The 24,766-nt window shown below is 40.1% G+C and overlaps 1 protein-coding gene across 2 annotated transcripts in view; it reads right to left on the bottom strand.

Moving 5' to 3' along the window:
• Nucleotides 1-24,766, bottom strand: part of Wdr64 (WD repeat domain 64) — a 113,125-nt gene that overhangs the window by 63,739 nt on the left and 24,620 nt on the right. For both annotated transcript variants that reach the window (XR_007232495.3, XM_048436415.3), the window contains exons 6-9: nt 23,026-23,136; nt 20,301-20,515; nt 17,988-18,122; nt 4,032-4,111 (exon numbers count right to left, since the gene is read on the bottom strand). Coding sequence is in view for 1 of the 2 variants with exons in the window: in XM_048436415.3 (XP_048292372.3) it covers nt 4,032-4,111; nt 17,988-18,122; nt 20,301-20,515; nt 23,026-23,136 (541 nt within the window). In the remaining variant the exon portion in view is untranslated. The remainder of the gene's footprint in view (nt 1-4,031; nt 4,112-17,987; nt 18,123-20,300; nt 20,516-23,025; nt 23,137-24,766) is intronic.

A 24,766-nucleotide genomic window follows, 5' to 3' on the forward strand; every position in this document is an offset into this window, starting at 1 on the left:
ACTTACAAAGAATTCTAAAACCAACATCCACAGGGTTTTCCTTTCTTTTATGTATGGGCACAAAGAGATAGTTACAGTTAATGTGCATTCATGTTTTAGAAGTCAGTTCCTTGGGCCACCTACTTGAATCCTGCTCAGTCAAAGGGTTTGTGTTTGGTAGGATGTAAGGCTAATATATATATATATTTTTTTTATCTAATTGCAGACATGCCTTGATGGGGCAGAATCTATTGCAGTGTGATTTTTAGATTTTGCTCTAGTTTGATCTGGAATGTTCCTCTTGAGTCCAGTTTGCACTGCTACTGAAAACTTTGGGAGGTAGAGCTCAGTAGAAAGAAATGAGGTCAATAGAGTTTGCCTTTGGGAGAAATTCTGGGTACATGGCCCTTCCTGTCTCTCTCTTCTCTCCAGCTGCCATAAGGTAAACTAGACACTTCTGCCATGTTTCCAGGCCATGACAGTCTGCCTCTTCACAGGCCCACAGGAACAGGGCCGAATCAGCAGGGATCGGAACGTCTGGAAGTTTAAGCTGAAACAAACCTTCTGTCCTCTTAAGCTGATGACTTCAGATATTTGTCATATCAATGGAATGCTGATTAGCACACTGTGCTCAATGTCCATCTACCAGACGATGGGATTGCTTCTGGATCGCTCTCCACTTCTCTCTGACTTGTCACCTAGGCTTGGAAGTATGCCCATTTCTACCAAAAATGATAAACCCAGACAGTTACCGACTCAGGAAGAGGCTATAGAGGTTAAGAAATCATGATGCAGTTTCCTTTCTGGAAAGTACCAAGGTCTAGTGTTTGTTCCCGTGTATGATATAGGCCTCGGCAGGGGCTCCTTTAATGGACAGTGTAATGAAACTATGGTTGAGAGAACCAGATTCCTGTATGTTCTTAGGATCACTGCTAAGTGTCAGCAAAAAGGCTTCTGGTTTACACATTCTTCCTTTTCCTAAAACCTTTAGTTAGATTTTCACAATGTTGGAGCCACAGATGCCTATAAGAAGCTTTGTTCTATACAAAACTGTGTATGTATGTGTGTGTGTGTGTATATATATATATATATATATATATATGTGTGTGTGTGTGTGTGTGTGTGTGTGTAACAGTTTATATACATATATATCTATCTTTGTGTGTCTATCTATCTATCTATCTATCTATCTATCTATCTTTGATAACAAACTGAGTTCCAGAGTTTACAAGGACATTCCCTAAGAATGTCTTTGAAAACTGTAACCATAGTATTTTAGGTCAAAGGGAGCTTGGAATGCTTACAGTTCAACCTGATTTTTCAAGATAGGGAAAATATCCAGGAAAGAGCAAATGATGGTTGAAAATTATACTAGTTCCTGCTGGCCTGGCTATCACTAAACCTAGCTCTTCGAACTTCCATTGCACTATTTCATTATTTCATTGTGTTTTCTGTCCAATAGACCACTCTAACTTTTTTGAAAAGTAATATATAAACTATAAGTTAATTTTATATAACTTATATAAAGTGTAATATAAACTTAAATATGACTGCACAGTGAACTTGAAAAAGCGAACTTTACCTTTTCAGGGATTGCCTAGCCCTGAAATAAGAATGTGTTAGTTAGGGTTTCTGCTGCTGTGAAGAGACACCATGACCATGGCAACTCTTATAAAGGAAAGCATTCAATTGGGGTTGCCTTACAGTTCAGAGGTTTAATCCATTATCAGCATGGCAAAAAGCATGGCAGCATGCAGGCAGGCATGGTGCTGGAGGAGGAACTGAGAGTTCTACATCCAGAGTCACAGGCAGCAGGAGAGTGACACTGGGCCTGGCTTCAGCATCTGAAACCTGAAAACCTGCCCCCAGTGGCCACTTCCTGCAACAAGGCTGTACCTACTCCAACAAGGCCACACCTCCTAATAGTGCCGCTTCCTATGAACCTATGGGGGCCATTTGCATTCAAACCACTGCAAAGTGTATAAATGTCTACACTCAGTAGTAGAGGTGCCTCAACACTTTCATCTCAACAAAATCACTACCAAAGAGATCTTGCTTATGTATTGTAACGGATTGGGCTAACATTTATTTGTTAATATATTTTACTTTATTTAATTTTCTGAGTGTGTATATATGTGGGCACATGCATCATAGTACATATGTGGAGGTCAGAGGACAACCTGTGGGAGTCTGTTCTCTTCTTCCATCATTTGGGTCTGAGATTGAACTCAGGTGGTCAGATTTGGCACAGTTTCCTTGTCCACCGAATCATCTCACTGGCTCCCAGAACTAGCATTTATCAAGAACCTATTAGTTCTAGGTATGCATTCATTGTCTTAATTAGTTCTAAATATTACCACACGAAATGCACACCTTTTCTTAGTAATATTATTAGTAGCAAGTAGCTATTAAGTGCTGTACTGTGGGACACTCTGCTAAGTGCCTTATTTGAATTACTTCTGAGTCAGGGTCTATTTTAGCATAGGATATCCTTAAACCCCTGTTCCTCCAGTCTGTGACTCCTGAATGCTGAGATTATTGGTAAATATTACCATTCCTAGCCCTTGAACTAATATAAGTATTATAATTAATCCTATAAGCAAGTAGTACCACTAATTCCACTCAAAGTTTAGATTGAACTTTAAAGGGGGAAAGTAACCTGCCCACCACACAGCCTGCTAGTGGATTTACACCCAACCTGATTCCACAGCTCAGACTCAAAGTCACCACAGTGGAGCCAAGGAGCCAGCATCCCTAAGGTCAGTGATATCCTCCAACTTTCTGTGAATTTTTCCATATTGTCATCCTTCCCTTTGCTCTTGGCAAAGTTCCTATCTTCTACCTTACTATCCACTGAAAGTTGGCATTCTCCAAGGGTCTGGTCCTGGCCTCTACTGTCATTGTTGTCCACGGGCTCCTGATCTTTCTGATCACAGCCACCACATTTTGGGGATTTGGACAGTTATAAGCTATCTCTCCCAGACAATATATAGGTGTCATTCTGCTTACAGAAACCCTAGGACTCCTTTCAAATTGGGGAACTCATAGTTTCATACAGAAAAAATGCATTCCAGAAGGGTTACAACTGTAAAGGCAAATTGTTAAACAACAGTATAGCAGAGGAAAGTTAGTTTAATATATTCTTTGGTTAAGGAAGACCTTTTTTTTTAAATTTGGGATTATACTATAATTATATCATTTATATCTTTATTTTCCTTCCCCAGACCTTTTCACATACCTCCTTTTGCTCTCTTTCAAATTCAGGTTATCTTTTTTTTGTTAATTGTTGTTACATGCATATATTTCTATACATATATATTTCTAAATATAACCAGCTCAGTCTAAGTAATGTTTCTCATATACATTGGGGGGCTGACCATTTGGTATTGGAGAACCAGCTGCTGTGTTCTTCCCTAGAGAAGACTATTTCTCCCATTCTTAGCATTCCCTAGTTGCCTGTAGTTCTTTGGGCAGGATCGAGGCCTTGTGGGCTTTCTCCTGTCCACTCTGGCATGCCTGTTATTGTCCTTCAGTTCATGGTTAGGCAGTCACGTTGGTGAGACTTTATGGGTGTAGCTTCTGACATTACACATCTCAAAGCACACATACTGGTCCTCTCGCTCTTACAGTCTTTCCACCCCTGCTTCCTCAGTGTTCCCTGAGCTTAGGTGTAGGGATGTTTTCTATCTGCTGGGACTGGACTCCACAACTCTGCCTTTTGACTTTGTAGATTTCTGCAATAGTCTCCACCTTTTGCAAAGAGAATTTCCTTGAAAAGGGGTGAGGGCTCATTTTATCTGTGGGTCTAAAGACAAACATGTAGAATGTCGTTTAGAGATACTGCTTTAGAAAAATGGTGGTTGCATGTTTTCCTCTGAGATCCGTGACCTCACTAGCCCTGAAGGAAGGCTTGTTAGTGTGCTGTCGTGCCCAGAAGATGTAATATATGGAATAGACAACATTCAAATTGTTCTAGAAAGTTATTGCTGACTTTAAAACACAGAGATCTCTGTGAGACCCAGAATTACCCATGATGGAAACAGTCCTCTTACCTCCAGTGATAATCACGTTTGCCTTAACGCAGTAGCAGAACGTGTTGGCTCCTCTTGGCATGGCAAATTCTCTGACAGGCCTGCAAAACAAAATTAGATGTGAAATGTTAATTGCAACTTAGAAATAAATTATGTTTAATGGCCTCATTCTAAAATGCTTATAAATCTATTTGTCCAGAGTTAACTGTGGTAAGTAATGACAGACGACTTACTGAGCCGCACGATCTCTTGGTTCTCTGTTTTAGTTGGAGTATTTCTCAAAGACCCATGGGATAAAGACTTAGCCCTAAGTTATGGTGCATTGGCACTCAGGATGGCTAAATCCCCTCCTGTGCTGCTTCATGACCGCCATTAGGTGAGTGAATAGTTTCCTCCACTGTGTGCCTTTCTCCCCCCGGACTCCTGCCACCATGACATGGTATTGCAAGTCCAAAATTAACAGGGCCAAGCCCTCACGGACTGAAACTTCCAAAATTGCAAGACATAATAGCCCATTTTTCTTTTGTATTGATTGATCTCAGGTCCTTGTAACAGCAATGGAAAACAGACTAAATATTTTAAAATGTGAAAATCATTCTTAGTTTGATGCTGCTATGAATGCTGCTAGCCCACTGAATTTGGCCCTTGGGCCATTGTTTTCTGATTCTTGCTTGAGATTTGGGAACATCTGAAAGCCTGAAGCAGTACAGGACTATAACGATACTCAATTTTAACTTTTAAAGATTTTTTTTTATTTTAGTACCTTAGTTCTTAGGTTAACAGGAGAAAGGAGTGGAAGTCTATTGAGCACTCAGAGCTCCAGGCATCAAACCAAGTACTTCATAACAGTTAATCAAAATGATTTTATGTCTGTAAATGCCTCCATTGCCATTCACGGAGGGGGAAACTAAGGCTAAGTTGTACCAATAGTCATAGGATAAGTGCCGGGACAGAAATTGGAACCATCCCATTCAATAGCGAACTTATGGAACAATACTGTCTTATTTTCTCTGAAAGACTCTGCCTCTCCAGTGAGCAACTAAGAAAAGGTAATGTTCAGCAGTTGCTCGCTCACCTGTTGAACCTGCCAGGCTGTACAGAAGTTAAAGGCTCAGCATGCACGCTACGCCAGGACAGCATGCTATGTGGCAATTAATTGCAGACCACCATCAGCTTCCTGGTACATAGCTCAATTCCTGTAAGCTCTGCACAAAATTTGAAGCACTATGCTAATCATTTCTGGAATTAAAATTTTTTGAGAGTTTCCTTTCCTGCCCTTTTGGGAGATGTGCTGACTCCTATTTTTAACAGCTGACCAATTATGTATTTGTCTAAATGCAGTTTCATCTGAGGCCTCATCATAGGAAATTGCAGAAATCGGGGCAAGCAGCATTCGGAATGGAGGAATCCAACTGCGCGCTTGCTGTGCTCTTGTGATGGCTCTTCCGTGGCCATGGCGGCCCAGGAAAACATGCTCACAAGAATCACTTGAGAAACCTCTTCAGCTTCTAGATTTAGAAAGAGGAGGGAGTGGGGAGAGAGAGAGAGAGAGAGAGAGAGAGAGAGAGAGAGAGAGAGAGAGAGAGAGAGAGAGAGGAGCAGGCAGCTCAGAGGTTCCTGGAGCACCTGATGGATCAAGGAGCCCTGTTCGCTGAGATTGTCTGAATATTTTTATCTCCCTGCTTCCTGACTCTAGCTGTAATCAGCAGAGATTTAATTACCACCTACCAAATTCCAAGAGAGACGGTAAATATTAGGAAGTTCAGGATCCATCTGGAAGACAAACTTCTGACTATTGTGAGATAGATGCTCTTTGCAGCAAACACCACAGTGCACCAGTTGCTTGGAGGGTTTAACCTTCCAGCTAATCTGTTTACGACATTTAAGGACCAGGTCTGAGGGCTACCGTGCAGCATATTGTGTTTACTACAACAGACTGTGTTGGTGTGCCCATGCATGTGTGGATGTGTGTGAATGGAAAATAAGGGTAACAAAATATGATGAAATCAACTTCTCCTTTTTAGGACCACCACAAACCCCTGTGCCACACACAGAACTCTACTAATTCAGCCTAGAATCCTGCTAGCTAAATGATCATATTTTCTCTGACAAAATGTCAACATCTGATCTGAGATTTCAAAAACAACAGCTAGTATCCGCTTATGAGTGAATACGTGTTGTACTCATCTTTCTGGGTCTGAGTTACCTCACTCAGGGTGGTTCTTTCTAGTTCCATTTGCATGCAAATTTCAAGATGCCATTGTGTTTTTTTTACCGCTAAGTAGTACTCCATTGTGTAAATGTACCACATTTTCTTCATTCATTCTTCGGTTGAGGGGCATCTAGGTTGTTTCCAGGTTCTAGCTATCACAAATAATGCTGCTATGAACATAGTTGAACAAATATTCTTGTAGTATGATTGAGACTCTTTTGAGTATATGCCCAAGAGTGATATTGGTGGGTCCTGAGGGAGTTTGATTCCCAATTTTCTGAGAAACCATCATACTGATTTCCAGAGCGGTTGTATAAGTTTGCATCCCATTAGCAATGGAGGAGTGTTCCCCTCACTCCACATCTTCTTCAGCATAAGCTATCATTAGTGTTCTTCATCTTAGCCATTCAGACTGTTGTAAGATGGTATTCTAAAGTATGCATTTTCCTGATCACTAAGGATGTTGAACATTTCCTAAGGTATCTTTCAGCCATTTGAGATTCTTTTATTGAGAATTCTCTGTTTAGATCTGTACTCATTTTTTAAAATTTGAATGCCCCAGGCATTCTTATTTATTGATTTTATTGAGCTCTACATTTTTCTCTGCTCCCTCCCTGTATCTCCCCTCCCCTTCAACCCTCTCCCATGGTCCCCATGCTCCCAATTTACTCAAGAGATCGTGTCTTTTTCTACTTCCCATTTAGATTAGTTCCATGTATGTCTCTCTTAGGGTTCTCATTATTGTCTAGGTTTTCCTGGATTGTGATAAGCTGATTTTCTTTGCTTTATGTTTAAAAACCACTTATGAATGAGTACATGTGATAATTGTCTTTCTGTGTCTGGGTTACCTCACTCAAAATGTTGTTTTCTAGCTCCATCCATTTTCTTGCAAAATTCAAGCTGTCGCTATTTTTTCTGCTGTATAGTACTCCATTGTGTAAATGTATCACTTTTTTTTTAATCCATTCTTCGATCGAGGGGCATTTAGGTTGTTTCCAGGTTCTGGTTATAACAAACAATGCTGCTATGAACATAGCTGAGCACATGTCCTTGTGGCATCGTTGAGCATCCTTTGGATATATATCCAAAAATGGTATTGCTGAGTCTTGAGGAAGGTTGTTTCCTAATTTTCTGAGATATCACCATACTGGTATCCAAAGGGGCTGTACCAGCTTGCACTCCCACCAGCAAGGCAGGAGTGTTCCCTTTACCCCACAATTTCTCCATTCATCAGTGTTTTTGATATTGGCCATTCTTACTGGTATAAAATGGAATCTAAGAGTTGTTTTGATTTGCATTTCTCTGATGATTAAGGATGTTGAACTTTTCCTTAAGTGTCTTTCAGCCATTTTAGATTCCTCTGTTAGGAGTTTTTTGTTTAGGTCTGTACTTCACTTTTTTATTGGATTATTTGTTCTTTTGATGACCAATTTCTTGAGTTCTTTGTATGTTTTGGAGATCAAACCTCTGTCTGATGTGGGATTGGTGAAGATCTTTTCCCATTCTGTAGGGCTGTAGTTTTGTCTTGTTGATTGTGTCCTTTGCTTTACAGAAGCTTTTCGGTTTCAGAAGGTCCCATTTATTTATTGTTTCTCTAAGTGTCTGTGCTACTGGGGTTATATTTAGGAAGTGGTTCCCTATGCCAATGCGTTCAGGTGTACTTCCCACCTTCTCTACTATGAGGTTCATTGTGGCTGGCTTTATGTTGAGGTCTTTGATCCATTTGGAATTGAGTTTTGTGCATGGTGATAGATATGGATCTATTTTCATTCTTCTACATGATGATATCCAGTTATGCCAGTACCATTTGTTAAATATGCTTTCTTTTTTCCATTTGATATTTTTTGCTTCTTTGTCAAAAATCAGGTGTTTGAAGGTGTGTGGGTTAATATCTGAATCTTGAATTTGGTTTCATTGGTCCTCCTGTCTGTTCTGATACCCGTATCAGGCTGTTTTCAGTACTGTGGCTCTGTAGTAGAGTTTGAAGTCAAGGATTGTGATGCCTCCAGAAGTTCTTTATTGTACAGGATTGTTTTGGCTATCCTGAGGTTTTTGTTTTTCCATATGAAGTTGAGTACTGTTCTTTCAAGGTCTGTGAAGAATTTTGCTGGGATTTTGATGCGCATTGCATTCAATCTGTAGATTGCTTTTGGTAAGATTGACATTTTTACTCTGTTAATTCTACCTACCCAAGAGTATGGGAAATCTTCCCACTTTCTGGTGTCTTCTTCAGTTTCTTTCTTCAAAGATTTAAAGTTCTTGTCATATAGGTCTTCCACTTGTTTGGTTAGAGTTTCTCTGAGAAATTTTATGCTATTTGTGGCTATTGGTATTTCTCTGATTTCTTTCTTGGCCCATTTATCATCTGTTTATAGGAGGGCTACTGATTTTTTTGAGTTAATCTTGTATCCTGCTACGTTATTGAAAGTGTTTATGAGTTATATAAGTTTCTTGATAGAATTTTTGAGGTCACTTATGTAAACTATCATATCATAAGCAAATAATGAGAGTTTGATCTCCTTTTGGTATCTTATTGCTCTAGCTAGGACCTCAAGAATTATATTGAATAGACATGGAGAGAGAGGGCAACCTTATCTTGTTCCTGATTTCAGTGGGATTGTTGTGGGTTTCTCTCCATTTAGTTTGATGTTAGCTGTTGGCTTGCTGTATATTGCCTTAATTATGTTTAGATATGTTCCTTGTATCTCTGCTCTCTCCAAGACCTTTACATGAAGGGATGTTCTATTATGTCAAAAAGCTTTTTCAGCATCTAATGAGATGATTTGTATTTTGTATTTTGTGGTTTGTATTTTTCAGTTTGATTATATGGTTGATTATGTTGACATATTTTCATATGTTGACCCATCCATGCATCTCTGGGATGAAGCCAACTTGATCATGGTAATGATGATTCTGATGTGTTCTTGGATTCGATTTGCCAGTATTTTATTTAGTATTTTTGCATCAATGTTCATGAGTGAGATTGGTCTGTAATTCTCTTCCTTAGTAAGGAAGTTTGGGTATCAGGGTAATTGTAGCCTCATAAAAAGAGTTTGGCAATGTTCCTCTGTTTCTATTGTGTGGAACAATTTGAGGAGTATTGGTATTAGTTCTTCTTTGAAAATCTTGTAGAATTCTGAGCTGAAACCATCTGGTTCTGGGCTTTTTGGGGGGAGGAGACTTTTGGTGACTGTTTCTATTTCGTTAGCAGTTATAGGTCTGTTTAATTTGCTTATCTGGTCTTTATTCAATTTTGGCAAATGATATTTATCCAGAAAGTTGTCTATTTCCTTTAAGTTTTCCAGTTTTGTGGAGTACAGGTTTTCAAAATATGACTTGATGATTCTCTGGATTTTCTCCGTGTCTGTTGTTATGTCCCTTTTTTATTTCTGATTTTGTTAATTTGGATATTCTCTCTCTGCCTTTTGGTTAGTTTGGATAAAGGTTTGCTATTTTGTTGATTTTTCAGAAGAACCAACTCTTTGTCTTATTTATTCTTTGTTTTGTTTTTGTTGTTTCTATTTTGTTGATTTCAGCTCTCAATTTGATTATTTCCTGCTGTTTAGTTCTTTTAGTTGAGTTTGCTTCTATTGTACTAAAGTTTTCAAATGTTCTGTTAATTTACTAGTGTGGGATTTTTCCAGATTCTTTATGTAGGCACTTAGTGTTATGAGCTTTCCTCTTAATATTGCTTTCATTGTGTCCCATGGATTTGGATATGTTGTGTGGTCATTTTCATTGAATTTTAGGAAGTGTTTAATTTCTCCCTTTATTTCTTCCTTAACCCATTGATTATTCAGGTGAGCATTGTTTAATTTTCATGTGTTTGTGGTCTTTCTGGAATTAGGGTTGCGGTTGAATACTAGTTTTAAGCCATAGATATGTACCTCATTTTTAAATTGAGTTATTTGGTATTTTGATGTCTAATTTCTTGAGTTCTTTATATATTTTGGAGATCAATCCTCTGTCTGATGTGAGATTGGTGATGATCTTTTCCCATTCGATAGGCTGCCTTTTTTCTTATTTACTGTATCCTTTGTTTTACCGAAGCTTCTCAGTTTCAGGAGGTCCCATTTATTCATTGTTGCTCTCAGTGTCTGTGCTACTGGTGTTATACTTAGGAAGTGGTCTCTTGGGCCTATGCATTGAAGGCTATGACCCCAGAGAAGCTAAGTAACAAGAACAACCCTAAGAGAAACATATATAGAGCACCCTGGGAAGGGGAAATAGAGAAGATCCCCTGAGAAAATTGTGAGCATCAGGGTGACCAGAGAAGGGAGGGCTTAAGGGGATAAGGAGGGGAGAAGAAAAGCGGGGAGAATGTGAGGAAATGGGATAGTTGAGATGGAGGAAGGACAGAGGTGGAGAGCAAGGAAAGAGATATCTTTATTAAGGAAGCCATCATGAGGCGCTAGAGAAATTCTCAGAAATCTACAAGGATGAACCCAGCTAAGACCCTAAGCAATACTAGAGAGGGTGCTTGAACTGGCACTGTATTCAGATTGATCATTATCTTAAATATCACCAGAGAACCTTCATCTAGCAACTGATGGAAACAGAGTCAGAGATTCACAGTGAAGCACTGAGCCGAGCTCCCAAAGTCCAGCAGAAGAGTGGGAGGAGCGAGAATATGAGCAAAGAGGTCAAGACCATGATGGGGACACCCACTAAAACAGCTTACCTGAGCTAATGGGAGCTCACCAACTCCAGCCAGACAGGAAAGGAACCAGCATAGGACCAAACTAGTTCCTCTGAATGTGGGTGACAGTTATATGACTGAGGCAGACTGAGGGGCCACTGACAATGGGATCAAGATTTATCCCTACTGCTTGTACTGACTTTTTGGAACCCATTCTCTTTAGAGGAATACCTTGTTCAGCCTAGATACAGGAGGATCTTGGTCCTTCCTCAAATAAATATGCCTTACCTTCTCTGAGGAATGGATGGGGGGGGGGGGGAGAAAGGAGAAAGGAATGAGAGGAGAGGAGGGAATGGGAACTGGTATTGGTGTATAAAATGAAAAAAGATAGTTAAAAAAAACACCAAAAAACCCCCCTATCTGGATCTTTGCAAAAGTCAATCCCCCAATCATGAAGATATCTGCTTAAGCAATGATCTACTAAGAACAGTCTCTCCTGAACACCCTCTCAAAACATTGTTCCCATTACCCTCCACCGCAATGTTACTTCATTTCCATTACTTAGTTAATAGTTTGTTTACTGTTTTTCCCACAAGAACATGAGCTTTAAGAGTTAGTCTTCTTTTTTAACTATTTCTTTATTTTTGAGATTGTAATGTTGTTGTTTTGTTTTTTGTGAGACAGGGTTTCTATGTAGCTTTGTATCTTGTCTTGGAACTCACTCTGTAGACCAGGCTGGCCTTGAACTCACAGAGATCTCCCATCTCTGCATCCTGAGTGCTAGGATTAAAGGTGTGCACCACCATCGCCTGGCCTGAGATTATAATATAATTAGATTGTTTCTCTCTTTCCTTTCATTCCTCCAAACCTTCTGCATATAACCCTCTTTGCTCTCTTTCAAATTCATGTTCTCTTTTTACACTAATTGTCATTAAATATATTTATGTATGTGTATAAATATTTCTAAATACAACCTGTTACAGTCTGTATAATATTATTTGTCTGTGTGTTTTGGGGGCTGACCATTTGGTATTGGATAACCAATTGGTACTATTTTTCCTACTCTCAGAATTCCTTAGCTGCTTCTAGCTCTTTGTGTAGGGTCGAGGCCTCATGTGCTTGCTTCCATCAGCCTTTAGATTAAATTAAAGAGCTGTTGGGTACTGTCCACGGTGTGTAAGCTACTATTGCACTCTTAGGGCTATAGTGCCATGCTGGCCATGGCTGTGATTCACTGGTGGTATAGCTGGCTAAGAATGTTAACTGCCCTTTGGAAGTTGCATAGAACCATGAAAGCTAGTACTTGTGGTACCACGAAAGCCAGTCCTCAGGGAGAAGGCGTTCAGGTAGGTTAGATTTAGTTCAGGGGCTTCTGGACCCTGTTTCTGAAGTAAATGCATGGTGTCTTCAGCAATAGGGACTTACCTTCTGCCTGTGGGGTAACCAAGGGCAACAACAAGGAATACCCTGTAAATTTTTTTTTGTATGCCAGTACATTAGTGCTTGCAATTGGGTTTGCTCTATAATAGTCATACAGTAAATGTTAAGGATTTAGGAAAAAACTGATCTTTCCCATTTATTTCTTTTCTCCTGTAGATTATCAGTTCTGAAAAATATGAGAAAAAGCTTTTCTCTCTCCTTATCTCCCTCCACTGGTTAAAATAAAATCCTTATAATTTTTTTAAAAAAATTTCATGTCTTTCTCAGTTGATCTTCCATTTCTCACTTACTTTTTTTTCCCATGCTCTAATCTGAGGAAACAGATCAACATCTGGAGAGGCTGGAGCGGAGGCTTGGGGCTCTGCTGAGAAAAGGGGCTGGGATTTGATTGAGAGATACCGTGGGCAGTCAGGGGTGTGTGCCAAGTCCAATGATGAGATATACACTCATGTGCCTAACCTCATAGGAAGTGCAGAAAGGCAATTAGGAAGATGCTTGGTGAAATGTGATGTAACAGAATAACACAGAGCTCAGTGAGGTTGCTTGGTGGATATAGTGAGACTGAAGCCTTCAATTACAAGGAGCAGAGGTTAGAGACACTGATACTGGAGTTTCTGAAAAGCTACGGTCTAAGCGGAGGGTGAGGACCTGCCAGTGTTGGTGCAGCTAAGTGTACTGGTTAGCTTTGCATGTCAACTTGCCACAACCTAGAATCAACTCATTATTAATAATCAGATTTGCCTGAGAGCATATCTGGAGGAGCTTGGTTTGAGTGCTTTGAAGAAGGACCCAAGCCCACTGCAGACAGCGCCATCTCACAGGCTGGGCTCTGAACTCTATGAGAATACAGAAGATTTGCCACTGCAGCAGAAACAGAACTAGAACATGAAGCTTTTTATTTCTACTTTATCATGTTATCATTGACAATAGGGAACAACCCTAAATAATACAACATCTTCCTTAAGAAGGAAGAACCAGGTTATCTCTTCACTCAGAATCCAGATGCGATGTGTCTGTTTTGGCTGCCGTAACTTTTCTTGTTGATAAAAATCATGGCTAAATGGATTCATCTATTCATTCTAGTTCATGCTGGACGAGATCTTTACCTCTCTGGGCTTTGCAGAAAGCTAGCATTTATCATTTCCATTTCTGAACTTTTCTGTGTATTCATAAACCATGCCGTTGTCCTTAACACACTGCTTGACATAGATGGTTATCGACCTATGTGCTGGTGTGCCCGTGTGCTGGCAAACGTTTACATCTGGCACCAAAGTTGGGACAGAGCCATTGCTTACTGGTGTCTGCAGGTCTCTGCAAAAATATCTTATTCCCACCTTGGCTAATTCCACACCAGCAATGATAGTCTAGCACACTAGTTGGTAAAAGATACAGAATTATGTAGCATTATACAGTATTTATATTTTCTGGAGTTGGAAAAAAATCAAGAAGTTAATTGTAGATTATAGTAAAATAAATTGGAGGCAATAAGTTGGGCTTGGGATTTGTCTTACCTTTGTTTTTAATATAAGTGGATTGTGAATTTGCATCATTTAACTTTTAGCCATGGCAGTGTTTGACAAAGGCTTGCCAAACTCCTGAACACTCAGCTGATGAGGGCTAGTTCTACAGAATATTTCTCATTTCATGTCCAGAGTTGATTTTTTACTTAGATTTAAAGCAGTTAGAGGCAAAGGTCATGAGTGAAACACGTTGGCTAAATACTTGTTGGATGATGGCTATGTTTCTGGATTACAAACTGTCCTACAGGATCACAGTGTGCCTCTGGGGGCCACATCACTTCTTATAATGGCCCTAGAAGAGGCCTGGGGTTATCAGCAGTGGTAATATTGTGGCTCCAAATTTGCTCTCTTTGGAAATAAAAGCTAGATGAGAGAAAGTACATCTTCCACAGGACCACAAGGGCCTGTTATAGTTCCATGTGTGTAGGGAATGGAAGAAACCTCAAATGAGTGAAAATCTGAATAAATGTGTATCTTGACATAGGTGTGTCCTGTCAAGGATTCTAGGACTAATTGGCCCATGGGAAATAGGCAAAGCCATTACTCATATGGTCCAGAATAAAAAGAAAATGGCAAAGCTTCTCTTGGGAGTCTATGTATGAGAGTTTATGAATGACTGATCCATGTGTACAAAGACTAGCAAAGGCAGCTTTCTCCTCCTGGCTGTTTACAACCTAAGACTGCTCATCTGCAAAGACCTCCTCTACCAAAACTAGCTAACCCCTCTTCATGTGCTGTAAACTGAAAAATTTGCTAGGGATCCAGGTTGTGGTGGTTCTACTAGAGAACCCTACCTGGTCCCCACTTTACTGTACATGTGGCTGTATGTTGCTCCTGTCTTCATTCCCTCATCATCCCTAGCCAGGGTTCCAGGACCCAAGTCCCGTGGGTCGAGGCACATATGCTTCACAATGCACAGTCGTGGTTGTTCTCCATGGCTATAGCCATGTTATGAATTTACAGCGTAGGATAAAATCAAATGGGATGCACAGTTGCACCCATTTCTTAATTAGTTTGTGTTTGAGAAATGTACTGCTGCAAAATGCCCGCATGCACTCATTAGCAATTAATTGAGTTACAGACACTAAATAAAACTCTATAATTAATCACATCATACAAATGACATTTGTGGAAATTGATTCAGTGTCAGGGAATAAAATTATTCTAATATGCTGCGAAGCTTTTAAATTAAATCTCTCAGTGTGATAATATTATAGACCAAAATAAACATTTTCAGCTTCTAAGTAAAAAAAAAAAGTACAAAATACGGGTCTTTCATGAAGTCTACAATTATTTTTTCTTTTTTACAGAAAATGTAGGTCATCAGTCATCTGAGAGATATGATAGGCTATTCCACTAAATTTCTAATTCATATTCCTCTACTAAAATTAGCTTGGAGGTTGCCTTTGTTTATGTTTTGATTTGATTGTCCTTTTTCACCTATTATATGTATGTTTTATTTATTTATATTTATGTATGTTTTATGTGCATGTATTATATGGAGGTTTTATTTATTTATATTTATGTATGTTTTATGTGCATGTATTATATGGAGGTTTTATTTATTTATATTTATTAATATATATTAAGTACATATATTAAAATGTGTTTCATATAAGCAATATATATGAGTTTTGTTTTTAAATCATCAGATAACCTCCATCGTCTAGCTGTGGCATTGACTATTGACATTTGAAGTGACTGTCAATGTTAGATTTGTATCTATTATGTTAATTATTATTTTCTACTCATTACCCTTATAGTTTATTCCTATTTTTGTCTTCCACTCTTTTTCTACCTCTCTGTTGGTTTGCTTTCACTGAACATGTTATGGATTTACACTTTTTATGCTCTCAATCTTTGCTTACTTTAATTTCTACATTTATGAATGCTTGCACTTCTACGTCTGGCTCTTTTCTCATCATTAAGGTTTCTGACTATTGTTTTGTTTCTTTGGATATCAACAATTTTCTTCTAGTCCCATCCTTTCTCTTCTTCTTCCTAAGGTTCCCTGGAGTTTGTGACATACACAGTACACAAATTCACAGTAGTATAAGTAATTTATAATAACAAACAATACTAATTTTCTCTCTAATCCCTTGTTTATTGCTTTCTTTTTGTGTGTATACACACACACACACACACACACACACACACACACACACACACATGCTCAGAGACGTTGTTGACATTGTAATAGATGCCAATTGATTAGATCACTTTAAATTAAGGAAATAAAGTCTCTTTTAACCTTCTTTTTTTTTCTTCATACTTTTCTTCTTATGAATACACCAATTCCACACACAAGTCATTCTCTTGCTTTGAAGAGCTTCTTTTCGTGTTCCTGGCAAGCAGACAGACACACAACAAATTCCTTTTGTTTGTCTGAGGCAGTTTTAATTCTTTATTTTTATTAATTTATTTACTTTAGATAGGGTCTCACGTATCCCAGGTTGACCTGAAAGAGGTTGGTGGGCAAGCATCACTTTGAGCTCCTGTTAAAAGTGCTGGACTGTAGGAATGCCCTACGACCCTGATGTTCTTTATATGTCAAGAGTAATTTTAAAATAACATGCACAAAATCCCAAGCTGGTTCTTTTTGCTTGGATGATTTTGCTTTTTTCTTCTCAGTACTAAATTTTTTGTGTTATGCTCTTGCTTGCATGATTTCTGGGAAAGTGTGAGCGTGTGTTGCTCTTCCTTATAAGTTATTAGGAAGTATTTAACTTGATTGAATATTAGGCAGATATTTTATTAGGTACCCTTTAAAAAGCCTTTTTTCAACTACAAAACGAAGGAAGAAAGGAAAGAAGAAAGGAAGAAGGAAGGAAGGAAGGAAGAAGAGAAAGAAACAGAGTGTCCCACAGACTAACCCACAGGACCCCATTTTCTTAATTGAGGTTTCCTCTTCCCACATGATTCTAACTTGTGTCAAGTTTACATGAAACTAGCCAGCATACAACTTATTCAAAACAATATGAAACAACATATTGTTATATAGATGTATCATAAATTATATACCTGTGAAAGTTATATGATATGTTCACCTAGTAATAGTCCCTCTCTATCTGGTTGCCTGTTGGGGAGTCTGCCTAATTCCCAGTCTGTGGGAGGTTTTTTTATTCCAGTTATTGATGCAGCAAGTGGTCCTGCGGGTGTATAAGAAAGCGGGTTGAGCGAGCTCTGTGGAACAAACCAGTAAACAGTATTCCTCCATGGCCTCTGCATCACTATCTGCCTCCAGGTTCCTATCACGACTTCCCTGGATGATGGACTGCAAGCTCTAAGATGCAATAACGCCTCCCCACTGCACCTTGGTTTTGGTCATGATGTTTTATCACAGCAATAGAAGCCTGACTAAGACAAGTTAGTCCACGTTAGAAATTTCCCATGTGCCCATTTGCGATTCCTGCTTCTGCCATTAACCCTAGGCAAACAGTGAAGCTACATTTTGTCACTATAAATCTGTCCTTTGAGGTGTGTAATAATGTATAAATGGAATTATACAATAAACAGAATTTTTACTAAGTCTCTGTCCCTTAGAATATTTTTGAAGTTTGTCTGCCATTATAAGTATCGTAAAGACTTAAAAAATTCAAATGCTATAACTAGTTATTAGGAAATATTTAACCAGATTAAAAATGAGTCAGATATTACTCAAACTCACAGTTCTATGAGAACACCAGTTGGTGTGCTTATGATAGATAAAATATGATTGGCTACATACAGATTATAAGTAGAATTTACTGGCTAGCTAAAACGATTCTGAAGTGTAAACTTTTACCAATAAAATAATGCTTAAAATATAGATACAGGTCTATCGACTTATTACAATACATTAGACCAATAAATGATTCTTTGTAGTGCTGGGAATAGAAGCCAGGGTCTCACGAATGCTAGACATGTGCTCCAGCCGAGCTTTGTCCCCAGTCCCCACTAAATAACAGTTGGGTATGCCTCCTGTGAAGAGGAGATATCATATTTACATGTATGGGACGGACTTCTGTTTTACCCAAAAGTCTAATTAGCCTTGCCACACCAAGGGGACAGCTAACTTCTGATATTTCTGAGAACTACTCTGAACATTATAAGGTTGTAGTGGGCTTATCATTTTTAAGAATGCTGAGGGTCCCAGAATGCTCACGTAGGTACACGGTTGTACTTACAAATTGTCCTCAAGTCTCTTCAAGGATTCCAAAACCAATGAATGAACACTATCTAGGGAGCAGGATCCAAAGCAATTGAGAGCTGGAATGTATCTGATTTTCATAACCCAGTCATTATGCAACTTCCTCTTGACACTGAATGAAAAGGGGGGATTGTTATGTTAGACACATCTTTTCTTCTGTTTAGCATTTCGCTTGTGTTGGGTCAGGTTGTAACTGTGAACTCTGCTTAGCCTACAGATGTGCTGGAGCCTTGTGCATCACACCATGTTCAGCCGTGTAACTGGTCTTCGTCTAGCATAGTCAAAGTGTAAAAAAATAACTTTGCAAGGCTCTTGTGAAGTCTTGAGCTATGACTTCAGAAGCAAAGGTGTGACTCAATTTGATTAGATTTAGAATCGCTTAGGAAACAAACCTCTAGATGCGATGTGAAAAGCAGTTTAGCTGAGGAAGGAGGAACCACTCGAAATGTGGGTGACACCATTCCATGGGCTGGAATCCAGGAATAAAAGCATGAACATCAGCATCCGTCACTCTGACAGAAGATGTGTGACAAGCTTATGGTCCTGCCACATGCGTGCCTTCTCATGATGGGCTGTACTCCTTCTAAACCCAGAGGCAGAATACATCCACCATGCATGCCTCCTCATGATGGGCTGTACCCATTCTAAACACAGAGGCAGAATACACCCTGCCTTCCCTAAGTTAATTTCTCAGATATTTTGTCACAATGACAGAAAAAGGAAACTAATGAGGAAAAAGAACAATTTAGGAAGATCCCAGTGTAATATAGGCCATCTTCTTACTTTAACGAAAAAAATCTGAACATCTGCATGTGTTTAGCATAATGGGCATCATGTGGCTTCTATTTGAACAGACACATTTGAGACTCCAGGTATCAGTGTTGTGCAGGTATCAGGAGGGAGCACCTAGATTTTGTTTAATTGTGAACTCTTGATATTGGTGAGTTCTCTGATTTTTACAGTGTTCCATATATCAGTGTTTTCTGGCCACATCCTTACTGACTCAAAATGAACAAATTCTGAGGATGTCGACTTCAGTAAAACTTTTATAATGGTTGCAAAATTTAACTGTCCTTCCCGACTTATAATTCATCCCACCCTGCCCCATTCTCGTTTCTGACATACCTATCTAATGAATGGAGAAACTGACCATGGACCAAGGACCTTTCGGGCAAGTGGTCCACCTCTGAGTGGGGAAAAGGTTCTATTATCTGTGCCTATCATGACTGAAATAAAGAGCCCATAGTGTACAGGGCAGCACACCACACAGGGACAGATATAAAACAGACAAACACAGCCTGGATACAGGGGGCATGAAATGGAGCTGTCTTCCTGACTGGTTAGTTAGAGTTCTAGCAACATGGCTAATCTAAATTCAATGCAGCAACAATTGTACTGAGGAAAGGTCATGAACAGATGATTCATGTGTGTACATACAGTACAAATTAATAAGTACTAAAATAATAATAAGTGTATATGTCTATGTATAAGTGCATGTGGTTGCAGCTGCCATGTGAGGCCAAAAGGCATCAGGTCCTCTGGAACTGAAATTACAGGCATTTGTGAGCTGTTCAGCATGGGCACCTTGGTCACGGTCCTCTGCAAGAGCAGATACATGCTCCTAACTATTGAGCCATCTCTTCAGCCCAGGAGAATGTTTTTAATTGAATGCTGAACTCAATTAAGGAATATTAACTCCTTGTCTCTCATATTTGCAGCAAATATTTATTGCAGTATATTTCAGTTTTTTAATTTACTCTTTTGAAGTCTTGGAAACTTAATTTGGCAGATAGTCAATTCTATCAAATGGTTTTTTTTTAAAAAAAAACTGTATCTATTGTTTTTATGTATAGAAAGTTTCTTATTCAGTTGCCAGGAAGTAGTCATAAATACACAACAATATACGTTTTGCTGTTTCTTCATGATTTTATTAGGCAACAACACTTGAATTTCAGTTAATAATTATGCTTTCCTTATTTTTTGGGAAGTTTCTTGAGATGAGAAGTGCATCTTCTTTCATATTTAAATGTACTGAAACAAAGTCTTACTATGTAGCCCATGCTAACCTGGAGTTCCATATATAGTCTAGGCTAGCCTCAAACTCATGCTTCCTCTGCCTCTGCCTCCCAGAGACTGGGTCTATAAGTATGACCCTCCAAGCCTAGATTAGGCGGCTTTAATTCTCAAAAGTACTGTGAATCTTGCAACTCATTTTACTCTATGCCTTCAGAACTGAACAATGTCTACAATTGTTAGAGCAAAGGGAGGACTATTCACGTGATGTCCTTACCTTTTAAAGTTCTTAGAGTCTAGGACCTGGGTCTGTAATTTCTTCTTTGTTTTTGTCTGCTTTAATCCAAAGTCATCGCTGTTTACAGTGAACCTGTTCACAAACCCCCCGTCATCTCCCAGGAGGATGTCATCTCTGCAGAGCTGGTCAGGGAGGGGCACCACGCACACACACAGCAGGCAGTGGTCCATGGGCTTGATGACAAAATAGTGCTCCTGAAAGCACAGTAATGTTGTGAATGAGATACACTCTAACCGCTGCACACGGTAGCAAGTAGCAGAACACCTGTTCAGCATGCACGAGGTGCCGAGGTCCAACCCCAGTATCTTACAGACTCACAGACAGAGACACACAGACACAGACATGCACAGAGATACAGACAGACAAACAGAGACACACATACAGACACAGACACACAAACAGAGACACACATACAGACACAGACACACACAGAGACACAGACACACAAACAGAGACACACATACAGACACAGACACACACAGAGACACAGACACACAAACAGAGACACACATACAGACACAGACACACACAGAGACACAGATACACAAACAGAGACACACACACACACACATGCACTCATATGTGCATGCATGCACACACACACGCACATGCACTCATATGTGCATGCATGTGCACACACACCCACAGGTTGGGGAATGAAAATAAAAAAAATTTCTTCATTATTCATGTTTATTTCTGTGCTGTTTCTCATTTTAGATCCAAAGTGATACAGGAACTTGGGAAATCTAGGCAAAAATTAATCAAATAGAAGTTAAAGCTATCAACCCAGAAAAGAAGGAGAGCTCCTCTCGGCCTGGGTAAGTTTGGGATCGTAGAAATTGCAACTGTGAATGCCTTCTCCTTTGTTTGGAAATATTGAGCTGGCCTCAAACTCCCCCTATATTCTAGAGCAATCTTAACACACACACACACACACACACACACACACACACACACACACACACACCGCCTCTCCCTCCCAAGTGCTGGGACCCCAGGTGTGTTACTGTCTACTGTGCCTGGTTTATGGAATGCTGGAGGTTGAAGTCAGGTTGAAGCTTCATCCATGCTTGGTAATGCTCATGAATTTTATACAGAATTATCAGGAGAAAAGTATTCTAATATCCACGACTATCTATAACTATCCAACAAGTACTTGCAAGCCAATTCTGTATTATTAAATGGGTTCACGAAGCCAGGCAGCTACTGTTGCTTTTTAGAGAACTTACTGTCCTAAGAGAGAAAAATGGTAGATAAAAATTTTTATTATTTTTTCCTTTTCTTTAGAATGAGTGAGCGTTGATTTTTTTTTTTAGAGGCTCCATGAGTCACCAACTAATGTGCAGTGAGCACCAACTAAGCGCAAACATTGTTCCAGGCATGGCTGGATGAGCGCAACAAAGCTTCCCACCCTGTGGAAGCTACCCTGCAAGAAGGGAGGACAGAGAGTGAGATGGGGCCCATATTAGGCCAATACTGTTGATGTTCCAAGGGCAGAGGTGGTAGTGGGGTGTGGGGGGGGATGACCTTTGATCTGGGACTTAAACTGCTGGAAAGAGAACAAAGAAATAGAGGGGAAGGAGCTCCAGATTAGAAGATTAATGTCTAAAAGGGCAGAGAGGGAAGAAACTGCAGGGCCCTGTCTCACCAAGAGATGGAGGTGTCAGATACAAGGGTGTTCAGGAAGGGAGAGAGGGAGAGAGGGAGGGAGGGAAGGAAGGAGAGGGAAAGAGGGAAGAGAAGGGAAGTGAGAAGAGGAAGCAAAGCTCCAGCAGGAAGGAGGGAGGGAGCCTGAGGAGAACAGGTAAAGGCCTGAATACTGTGAGAAAAGCAAGGATAAGCTGGCAAGGCCGAGACAGAGGTCAGCAGGAACCACAGATGGCTCAGCTGAGCTTGCAGGTTCTCTTCTCTGACGGTGTCCTGAGGGTTGTGTTCTCCCTAGCACTGCTCAGCCACTGTGTGCGGCACAAAGAGCTGCAATGCCTTCCTGAGTTGAAGGTTACAGCTGGAAGCCAGCAGGGGGCAAAGACGGCCTTGGTGCCCAGCTGTCCCACCTAGGGTGCAGGCAGGAAGGAGTGAATCATGAGGGACTAGAGATAAAGAACAGGCTTCCTGGAGTTAAAAATCAAGTGTGCAAACAGGAGAACCTGAATAAAAAACAACACCACGTCCAGGACCTGGGGTTAACATTCCGAGACAAAGTTTCTGAGTCTTTATACAGTATGAGACTTTATACAGTATGCTCTTCCTAAGGATGCTGGGCTGGAGGAAAAGGCTTTGCCCTTTATAGCAAGCATAATTAAAAAGATAATGCTTGGACTTGTAGAAGGATATAAAAGAGCAAATAAATTTGCTGTGAAGCCATGAGGACAGATAAAGAGCTGAGATTGAGGGGTGTGGGGAGACTACCACCCAATCTCAGAAAAATAACAAGAAACTAAAATCCAACAGCAACAGCAGAAACTAAAAGAACTACCTTTTCCCTCTCAAAACTGAAGCCAAAATGAGAACCAAATGAAGCTCTAAAAGAAACCTGCATTCCCCTTTCATGACCCAGTTCGGATGCTGAACTCCATCTTAAGTGGTTCCTTAGTAACTTCTCTCCGGTTCCAACAGTTACTCATTACCCAGTGGCTGGACTCACATCCTTACAGGGGTTCAGCACGCAGTCTCTTGTTTTCCTTCCCTCCTCTCTGCACAGTACCTGGCTGCTCCCTTGAGCTTTATAATCCCAGACGATAATGGTCCTCTCTGTAGTGGCAACGATTCGCTTTAGCTGGCCCAGGTAATCACAGCCCGTGATCCAGGAGGTATCCTGATAGAAAAGCACACAGTTGGAGGCAGTAGGGCTAAGAATGATGTAGCAGTAGTAGAGCACTTGCCTAGTGTGCACCAGGCTCTAGGGTCAGTCTCCAGTAACTCGAGACATAGGGGATGGGGATGGGGAAATACCTCAAGGTATTGGAAGAAAGTTACTGACATTAGAAATCCCATGTGGTAGCAGAGCCTACAGTGCATCTCCTTGGAGTGGCATACGGAAAGGAATAGGGTCCCTCCATTCTGCCTTGTTTCTCAGTACCTGTAGCTGGAGACTGATTCATATAATGTGGGAATTGTTCCTTAGAAGACCGGGATGGCTGGACAAGCAGTCAGCTTTTCACCGTTCACGTCCACGGGGCCATCTATTTCCATGGGCAGCTAAAAGCAGGGCTCTGATTAAACAAGTTCTCCAGCCCTGCTGCCTGCTAATGCTTTCATCTAGAAAAGCCCTTAGTGATCAGCCATCTATCTGGTCTTAAACTGAGGCTCATCGCCTCTCTTGGGTCTCAGCTCAAGTTTGGAATCTTTAACAGCACCAATGGAAAAAGCAGACTGGGTTGCCTGGAGTGTCGGAAACGTGTGTGCACGTGAATCTTCCATAAAACCACCAGGAACCCAATGGGGTTGTTCCATTACAGAAACAGAGGCTGAGAAGTTTAACAAGAACCGGGGCTTCTAGACCAGGTAGTGTGTTGTCTCTTGGTAGTTTAGTGAATGCTGGATACATGCAAACAGGGGAAAAAAAAAAAAAAAAACCTCCAGCATCCCTGCATCTCTCATAAATCGTCAGGGTAGGGGTGCGAGTGGACCACAAAGCCAACCATCTCAACTTTCCATCTGCTGCCAAGTAACTGCACATCCTAGTGACATGCAATCTGCTGCCATGTAACTGCACATCCTAGTGACATGCAGTCTGCTGCCACGTAACTGCACATCCTAGTGACATGCAATACAAATCACAAAATTGCACTCCAATTTTTATGGCATTTTTCAAGCTGAAAACATTCTCAACTTATTTCCATGTTGTTCTTATAGCTTGAGGCATCAATTTTTCTTAAAAAACAATATTTAATTAAAACTCAGAAGCTTTTAATTAAAATTCCAAGAAACAACTAGTTTCCCAGCAATTCTCTGTGGATAACTGAACTCCGGGAAGTAACACTTGGGTCTTTGCTATTGTTCAAGGCTTCGTTTTGATCCTAGTCAGTAAACGTAAAATTCACTATCTTTAAGTATCATTTTTTAAAAAGTTTTACAAACTTTTGTGTAGGGTGTGTGTTTGTGTGTGGGTTCAGTAAAGCATATGCTAGGATGCTCATGAGGAGGACACAGGACAACCTCAGGTATCAATCCTTTTCTTCCTTCTTGTTGGAGAGACAGGGTCTGTTGTTTGGTGCTACATAAGCAGCCTTGCTGACCTGAAGTGTTCTGCATCTCTCCTGTTTCCACCTCCCATCTTATCCTCATGCAAGCACAGGAGAGAACAGATACACACTATGGTTCCAGCTTTCCATGGGTCCTGGGGGTTCCAACTCAAGTCTTCATACTTACACAGCGTTCTCGCAAACCCTTCATATGCAAAGACTATTCAAGCATGCATGTTTTGAGGTTTTTGAGTAATCTGT

Source organism: Myodes glareolus, chromosome 5 (genome assembly GCF_982192425.1).
Source record: "Myodes glareolus chromosome 5, mMyoGla1.1, whole genome shotgun sequence".
Classification (NCBI taxonomy): Eukaryota; Metazoa; Chordata; class Mammalia; order Rodentia; family Cricetidae; genus Myodes; species Myodes glareolus.